At 36.3% G+C, this 9,818-nt stretch overlaps 1 protein-coding gene across 1 annotated transcript in view; it reads right to left on the bottom strand.

Annotated features, from left to right (window-relative positions):
- ADGRL3 (adhesion G protein-coupled receptor L3) overlaps positions 1 to 9,818 on the bottom strand; it is a 765,791-nt gene that overhangs the window by 389,470 nt on the left and 366,503 nt on the right. The window contains exon 5 of the mRNA XM_005868883.2: positions 8,729 to 8,942. Within this exon, the coding sequence (XP_005868945.1) occupies positions 8,729 to 8,942 (214 nt within the window). The remainder of the gene's footprint in view (positions 1 to 8,728; positions 8,943 to 9,818) is intronic.

Here is a 9,818-nt window from a genome sequence, read left to right as displayed (position 1 = left end):
CGTTGCTACTTCATGACTGTAATTTTGCTACTGTTATGAATCATCATGTAAATGTCTGATATGCAGGATGTATTTTCATTATTACAAATTGAACATAATTAAAGTATAGTGATTAATCACAAAAATATGTAATTATACATGTGTTTTCGGATGGTCTTAGGCGACCCCTGTGAAAGGGTCGTTTGACCCCCAAAGGGGTCGCGACCCACAGGTTGAGAACCGCTGAGCTAAGGGGTTATATTGATCAGTTTGGTAAGCTTGGTTTCATGGCTCCATGAAATGTTCACCAACTGCACACACTCATGTAACCAGCCCCAGATCAAGGCACAAAACGTCTGACAAGTCCTCTCTTCCCCCACCCAGCCCTGCTTCTCCTCAATCCTCCAAGGAAAACCGCCACCTGACTTCTAGTGTCAGATTCAACCTGAGTTTTTAATATTTACTAGGGGTATTAAACAGGAAATCTTCACTTCTGCCATCATTTGACAAATCAGATCTGGCAACCCTGGGCATTTGTTCCCTCCAAGCAGCAGCCTGCTGAGGTGGGAACCCCTGTCCCTTTGGGAGGGCGTGGCCTCTCCAGGCCCACCTGGCTCAATGCCTTTTGTCACCTTTCTAGCCTGCTGGTCGAAGAGTTTGCAACACTTGCTTCTTTTCATCTCTAGATGCCCATTTCAATGTGTCCTAACTTCCAAACCTCAAGCCTTTTTGTACCACAGTTCGATTCCAGGTTAAGGCACATGCCTGGGTTGTAGGCTCAATCCTCAGTGTGGGGCATGCAGCAGGCAGCTGATCGAAATGAAGTGTTAACAAGTATTATTAAGGTGGTGTTAGTAAATTAAAAAGGAAAAAAAAATAACCTTACTCTTATTTAACCAACATGTTGATTTATCTAAAATGTGGATGTACTAGTACTTGAATCTTTCACTCGCTTTTCCTGATGTTCTAATAAAAGTAAATAAAGACCTTTCCTCTGTCCAAAATTATTGTAAGTGTCTTAAAAGGAGAAATGATAGAAAACAAAATCATAGACTTTGTACCTAAAGCTAGCAGGCATGTTTGTGCTATCCTATCTAATAACTGACAAACAGGGTAATTGAACATACCTTCGCTATGCTTCCCATTGGCTAATCAGCGAGATATGCAAATTAACCGCCATCTTTGATGGCGGTTAATTTGCATATGTAGGCACGAAGAGCCAGAGCAGCGAAGGCTTTGAAGGCGGCTCTGGCAGGAGCGAAGGCCTGGGTCCCGGGTGCCGAAGGAAAACCGGTGCAGGCAGCCAGGGGAAGGGAAGGCCTATTGCAAGAATCTTTTCGTGCAACAGACCCCTAGTCATATCATAATTGAGTAATTTCAGGTAAACGCCTTAAACTTCATGCAACTCAAGCTCCTCATCAGTAAAATGAAAAATGAAAGGCAATCGAAATACTTTGAGACCTATTCACCTAATAGTCCCAGAAATATTTAAAATCATTGTATTGATAGAGAAACTGAGGCATTTATTCAGTCAGCTAAACATTATATCTTATTTCCCTCCAGAGTCCAATGATATCCAACTAATCAGTGACATAATTTATGTTCATAATATACTTAGTTCTTTTCCATTTGGATTTAAGCTATACTCAAGATAATTACCTCAACTATTTTCATCCAATCTCCTCTAATTTCCAGAAACTGCTTATCTTTCCTTTCTCAGTAATATCTTATAAATATTTTCCACAAGATAGCAAGCTCTACAGTCTGACTACGGAGTATAAAATTACTGGATGTGAGGAAACAACTAAGGCAATAATTTGCTGCAAATGAAAACAAAAATCCTAATGTTTTATCAAATGTGAATGAACACACATTCCAGGTAAATCTATCGGACTAATTTTACTGGTATTTAAACCCCTTTTAGGTCAATTTTGCTTAGTTGGTTTGGCAATGCATTTAACTAATGGATAAGACTTAACCACCAACACTTATAAATTAATAAGAACTCAGAAGCTTTAAAGAATACCAATAAAAAGATGCCACAAACTTCTCAAGCTCAGTCTTTACAATACTGACTTAAAAAAATAAAAATCAATGATCCTTTAAAATTAAAAAAATCCACTATACATACTTATAAATTTAGTTCCTCCAACATTTTTGCATTTAGAATAATATTATGGTAAGGCTCCCCTGTCTCTAATACTATTAATCTATACAGTACATATCATTGAAAAATAAGCTCATCTAAATTTCTGTTGTTTTAGTCATTTTATTTTTTATTTTAATTAGGTTTTTATAATTTTATGAAAGATTAATCACATGAATGTCTGAACAGAAAATGACTAATTTTCAGATTTCAATGGTCTAATTCTCCACAGGCACTTTATTAACAGAGACTACTTACTATACAACATACAGATCGTCTGCTCTTAAGAATAATTCACTCATAGAAAAAGACTAGATGAATTTATGACAAATAGAATAATTATGCAATGCAAAAATAATAACAAATTATAAATGACTAATTTTCAGCCAACAAGTAGAAATGAAGAAATAATTATATTTGTGAAAACATCAATTCTCCTACTCTGTCTCTTGACCTCTTTAACTCTAAAATTAAGATCCGCTTGCCTTGGCTTCTGGGTAGCTCAGGTGGTTAGCACATCATCCATATACCAAAATGATGTGAGTTCAATTCCCAGTCAGGGCACATACCTAGGTTGTAGATTTGATCCCGTCAGGATACAACCAATAGATGTCACATCAATGTTTCTCTCTAGTTCTCTCTCTCGCCTCCCCTCTGTCCTCTCTTTCTCTCCCTCAAATCAATAAACACATAGCCTCCGGAGAGGATTAAAAAAATTAAGATTCCCAGAGAATATCCATTTATGTGAGTCATATCTATTGATTTTTACCATATCAAAAATTAAAACTGAGAAAAAAATTAAGTACATTGTTACTACCACCTTAATCCCAGCTAAAATACCAGCAGTTTTACCCACCATTGCTTTTACACTACCAGTGCCTACAACTAACAATGAAAAAGGCAAAGAATAGGTCAATGTTGTTATGAAAATAGTTTTAACCTTCTGCTATTCCCAGAGAGCACTCAGGGATTCTAAGTTTCCATGAACTAAGATTCAACAATAGTGGCACAAACTTCCTGTGGACCATAAGAAACAGCCAACACAATGCCCCTTAGCATTCACCCAAAGCTATTCTGAAATATTTGAATCATTTACTACATTTATAAATTTAGAATTACACACATGTAACAATTTCATTCAAAATTAAATTAATAGCTAGGAGGTCTAGGAAGCATTTTAGCAGGATATTATAGAAATATATTCTCAGAGTTGCAATGAGCCAAAATATTAGAAAAAAAGAAACAAATGCCTACTAGATAGGAACTCTCCTGTTCTTCCATATTCTCTACATTCAGGCTTTGGGAATGAGAGTTATCAACCTTCCTTCATTTCCTACCCCCCTCCCCTTTTAAATAAACACGCATCCAACGGTAATCTTAAGGAACTGAGTTACAGACTATAATTCCTATGCCTATTTGTTCTTTCCACTACAAAGAATATGGATTCAATGGAAAAGTTCCTGATTTGAGGAGTTGTTTTTGATCTGTTATGATTCATAAGAGAAATACAAGACATAGTGTAATCTGTCAAAGGAGCAAAGGGTACTCCCATTGAAAAACTCATGTATATACACAGTTTTTGCAGAACATTTACTCAGCTACATACATAAAAAAATCTCCACCCATATTTCTTCTTCTACTACTATTGAAAACTTCTTAACTTCACCAGGAATGAATCCAACAGAAGCCAAGATCTTTGTAAGCTGTAAAATCCCGTGCAGTGATACTGATATTACTGCAATATAACTTTTTTTCAGAAATGTGAGAAACAATTCTCTCTCTTTTCTTTTGTGCATGTTCCTAATGTGACTTTGACACATGAAAATGTAGTATTGCTAAAAGAAATTAAATCACTCATTTAAATAGAAAAAAGACTCTAATTTTATACATTTAACATCTCTACTTGATAGAAAACTTTAAAGATGGTATTTTTTAAATGTCTAGATTCATGATTTTAGGTTCTAAGAGAATTTAAAATTCAGGCAACATACAGGGTAGGACAAGAGTAGGTTTACAGTTGTGATCCTGCAAAAAACAGAGTTTATTCTTGTGTTATTATTTATTAATTATTGTATTACTTTATATAAACAACTATTCTACTTTTGCACCATCCTGTATTTACCTCCATGTCTCCAGAAATAAATACTAATATTTCTTTGATATTGTTCCTCTTGAAAAGCCCACTAAACTTAACTTCAAATATTCATTTTTTTAGACTAAAAATAAGGCACTGAGGATAGACATATAAACAGAAGACAGATTAATCATTGCATGCGGTGGGAAAGGAGATGGAGTTTAACAATTATGGACATGCAGTACTTACAGTGGTGATGGAAATACTGTAAAACTGATTTATGGTGATGACTGTACCACTTGGTAAATTTACTAAAATTATCTTTATACCCTTGCAATGGGTGAATTCGTGGTATATAAAAATGGTTCAATGAAGTTATAAAAAAAAGTGAATGCATTGAATGAGAAATGCCAGAAACACAAAAGCAGATATTATTTGAATCCATTCATTTAAATTATAAAATGGGCAAACTAATGTAGTGTTAAAAGTCAGAATAGGAACAATTCTTGGGGGATATATCAGGGCACAAGGTGGGGCATCTTCATCTGGTTTTTAGTTGGATGATCATGGTGAAAAGTCATTGAGTTGTATACTTATAATATGCACAAATTCACAATTTTCCTGATCTACTCATAAACATATTTGCATATGCATTCACAAAGGCCTTTTATATTTGAAAGCTATATTCCATTCTGTGTAAAGTTGTTATATAACATATTTAAAATATGAGTCATCAAAAGATGGCATAAGGATGGCATCATATATGATATTCAAACATTCCACACCTTTGTCCAACTTATAAGAAGGACTTCAAAAAAGGGAATGATGGCATCAAGCTAGTTTATCATTGAATTATTAGGGGTTTTTTGGGGAGGATTTGGGGGTATAGATAGGGGTGGGGGGTGGCCTCAAGCTGTAGCACATGTGGAAGACTCCTTAGAGAGACTATACAGATTAGGCGGAACACCAATAAGCTTGTAAAGCCATGATGGAAAAGAATGGTGAAGGGTAACTGAAGGGAGGCTGTTTCCTTGTATTCTGTTTTTGGTGTTAATCCACTTATGAATCTACTATCACTTTGGTCTCTTCCGGTTCCACTAATGCCTTCATCCTTTAAGGACCAGCTTAACACTTCCTTTCCACGAACACCTATATCTCCACAAATATCTAGCTGAAAGAATGTTCCTGCTTTTTATTTTTTAACTCCTCAATAAATGTGAATGAGATAAAAATAAAATATTGAGCAAGTGATATAGCTGTTTGCATTTTATCCGCCAAAAAAACCTATGGTTTTTGGCAGGAACCACATGTCTGACTTACTTATTCAGAGAACTCTAGAGTAACTGTCATGATGAACTGCATATCATGGACTTTCAAGTGTTGTTGGAGTCAAAAATGGAAATGTTTCCATTAATACCCAAGATAACGTGAAACCTCAGCTGAGTTCAAAATGCAAAATTTCTGCAGTTACCGTTACCAACCGTCATTTTCAGATTCTAAAGTTATATGTACTATTTTTTAAACACGCTGAGGTGTGTAAACATAAAATAAGAATCAGTAAAGTTAAAAAAGCTTTTAAGCCCAGCCAGTGTTGCTCAGTGGTTGAGCATCGACCCATGAAGCAAGAGGTTACCGCGTGGATTTCGGGTCAGGGCACATGCCCAGGTTGTTTGCTCAATCCCCAGTGGGGGTGTGCGATAGGCAGCTGATTGATGTTTCTTTCTCGCCAGTGTTGCTCAGTGGTTGAGCATCGACCCATGAAGCAAGAGGTTACCGCGTGGATTTCGGGTCAGGGCACATGCCCAGGTTGTTTGCTCAATCCCCAGTGGGGGTGTGCAAGAGGCAGCTGATTGATGTTTCTTTCTTATCGCTGTTGCTAACTCTCTATCCCTGTCCCTTCCTCTCTCTCCAAAATCAATAAAGACATTTAAAAAAAAGAAAGCTTTTAAGTAACATGACAAAACTGGACAGCATTTCTTTTCATTCATTTACACATCAAAAGTTCGTTTTAGGTAAGATGAACAGAAAGTCTGGCCTCTAGAAGCCTACAATTTACTTTAGACAAGGCCACCATCTAAAATGTGACAAAATAGATTTATAAATGTTTACATGCAATAAAGATGGATGCAGATGATAATGAGTGAGGTCAGAAGTTCTGTGAAGGATAAATAAATGTGTTCTGACAGTTTAACAAGTCTTCTAGTAGAATAATGGTGAAAGGCACAGCACAGGGAATTTGCAGGAGGTGCAGACAGAATAGCAGGAGAATACACTTGGATTGAGAACCAGAGGTGCATTCTGAAAGGCAGGGAGAAAACTGACTTTTCTGGAGCAGATATCAGATTGCATTTTTCTACTGGGGGGAAATGTGCCAATAAATTATCACATACTTTTCAATTCAAGTCCCCAATTTTTTCACATTTACTAACATGTTCGAATACAGTTGTATTTATGCATTTGTTCAATGTGTATGCAAACATCTGCATGGTGTAAAAATGTTTCATGTCTGTCCTTGCCTGCCACATCTGTCTAATTTATGAAGCAGAAAGAAGTTATGAAGCCATTTTAACAAGGTTATGCAAGGATACACAAATATTCTTTTATTAATAATCCTCCTACCTAGAGACATGCTTAGAAAATGTTTACACTCTGATACAGTATATTTCTAATAGTTTAAATGAAAGAAAACAATAATTAATCTCTTAGAAAATGTTTTCCATTATGATTAGTTCAAATGCATTAAACTGCCCATATCATAATTAGTAATTATTAGCATTATTTAGCATTCTGTCATTGTGTGGCTGTGAAAGTTCATTATAAAGCAGCTTAAGTAGACATGGTGATTCTATCTCTTGGGAGCTTACAAGATGGAACCTGATTTCTTCTCTCCAAGAGTCAAAAGCATTTATTTTGAACAAGCGTAAATATAGCATATTTAATTGTCCAAATGCAAGTTTGGAACTTGTCTCCATGGAGAATTAACCACAGTTATTTTGGCTAAGTACTTGAGAATCCACCAGGAGGGCTTCCACAAATGATTTACTGAAGGTGCTTAAAACAGTTTTACTCTGCAGGTTTGTCACTTTATAGATGCATCCCATAAAATTCAGTAATTCCAGAGGATTTTTTGTGTGATAATTATAAGATTAAGGGCTTATTTGGGGAGCCATTAATAATATCAATGAAAGGATTAAACCAATTTCAATGAAAATCATATAAAGATCAAAGAGTTATGAAGTTAATGTTTCTGCTACATTTTACATGAAAACCTAATCACAGAAAAGCACAATTTCCTCCTCAACCCACACCCCAAATGGATTCTAAAATTTGGTCATCTGACAGAAACAAATATAGCACCCATTTCTTACTACTCATGGAAAACTACTCATGAAAGACCACAACAACATAACATCTATCCGCAATGAAATGACTAGACTTCTTTTAGGCATAACATTAGAGACTTTAACCATAGTTGGAATCTGTCAAATATATAACAATGAGAGAGATACACAAGAAGAACCAAATGCAACCAAACTAATATCCAATAGTATCCCCAATTTTAAAATCTTATTTCTTATAAACATTCACTACTATATTTCAAGTATATCTCACATACTTTGACTATCAAAATCCTGGCATGTGATAATTTCTTTTATTAATTGACACATCAGAAATTTATAAATATAAGGTATTGACTCTATTAGTTTATTAATCACATACAAATATATATATAGAATTTTAAGTATATCTAAAAGACAAAAGGTTAAAATAAAACAGGCTTTCATAAGCACAATAAAGCAACTCATGAAACCTATTGTTTTTTGCTTTGATATTCCAATTTGTTTATTTTTACATATGCCATGATTTCTCCCATATATTAAGAAATCCTTAAATTACAGAAGAAAAGAAATGCCCAAAAAAGAAATCATAATAAAAAAACAAATTCACTAAATAAAAATAATTGATTATTTAAAAATTGATTACTTAATACTTAGCCCATTTATCAAGAAATTAATGTAATGTAAGCCTCCTATAGTATGGATCTCTATTGACCAATTCCTTTTGAGTTGAAGATCATCTTTTTCTTATCCAGTGATGTTACATGGTACCTTAATTTATATTATTTTAATATGGTAACATTTTAGAAAGCTTAAATGTATTAAATGAATTAACCTGTATACTAGTTATTAAGGGAATACTTTTTTCATTATTTCCAAGGCCAAATAATCTTTAATCAATATTCTTTTATTATACTGCATTTTGATTCATCAGTTTTAGAGAATACACAGTAGACCATGAAACATAATAAATAATCTAAATTTTTTTAATAATTTCCAAATGCGACCTGCAATCCTATTATTATCATTTCAGTGATATGGGGGATAGTTTGATATTGAAATAGTAGCTCAAATTATCCTCAAATAACACAATAGTTTTATGTTCTTACTTGTGCTGAATATGTCACACAGATGCATGTTGAGAGTTTATATTAGCCTATAACAAAGAAAAGAATATTAGAAGTATCCTACCTTTGAGACATAATCTTATAGGCATCTGGCAGATAGCATCGTATATTCTCCATCTGAGCAGGGTCAGAGTCACAGATTTTGTCATCAGTCCTCCCATAGTTGGCACTTTCAATCATGATGACATCTGTTCCCGGACAGCGGAGCTCTATGGGGTAGCTCTCACAGGAAAGCTCTCTGCGGACCACAGCCATCGGGATTGGGGCGCGGCTGAAAGCTATGGGAAGGAGGAGGAAAAAAGGTTAAGTCCTCTTCATTACATATGAGAGAAAAGTATATGTGTTTACTTTTCCAGTGTTTGGGGTAAACTAATACCAAGGAATGAAGGAGTTGCAATTCATACTTTTAATTCAAATAGAATATCTCCAACTTTAGTAACTTCACAGGTATATTTTATTCTAACAATATTTTTTTTTCTTAAAATCCTAACATTTCTTTTATCATAAAACAGCACTCTGGATTTTCTAAAACTTTGGCTGGTATGTGAAGTAAAGACTATATAGAAATATCCAATCTGGCCCTAGCTGGTTTAGCTCTGTGAATAGAGCATCGGCCTGTGGTATAAAAGGTCCAGGATTTGATTCCAGGTTTGTGGGCAGGAGGTGGCCTATCAATGATTCTCTTTCATCATGGACTAGTGGCCCAGTTCACAAAATGTGTGCATGGGGGAGGGGGATGTCAGCCCAGCCTGCACCCTCTCCAATCTGGGCCCCCTTGGGGGATGTCTGATTGCCGGTTTAGGGATCAGGCCTAAACCGGCAGTCAGACATCCCTCTTGCAATCCGGGACCACTGTCTCCTAACCGCTCACCTGCCTGCCTGCCTGCCTGATCACTCCTAACCACTCTGCCTGCAGCCTACTCACCCCCAACTGTCCCCCTGCTGGCCTTCTCGCCCCCAACTGCTCACCCTTGCCGGCCTGATTGCCTCCAACTAGCCCCGCCTGCCGGCCTGCTGACCCCCCAACTACCCCCTCTGCCGGCCTGCTCACCCCCAACTGCCCCCCCTGCTGGCCTGTTCACCCCCAACTGCCACCCCTGCCCGCCTGGTTGCCCCTAACTTCCCCCCCCCCTGCCCTGGTCACCCCCACACCC

This window comes from Myotis brandtii, unplaced genomic scaffold (assembly GCF_000412655.1).
Source record: "Myotis brandtii unplaced genomic scaffold, ASM41265v1 scaffold28, whole genome shotgun sequence".
Classification (NCBI taxonomy): Eukaryota; Metazoa; Chordata; class Mammalia; order Chiroptera; family Vespertilionidae; genus Myotis; species Myotis brandtii.
Note: the sequence above shows the minus strand (reverse complement) of the source record. Positions and strands in the feature narration are given on the sequence as shown.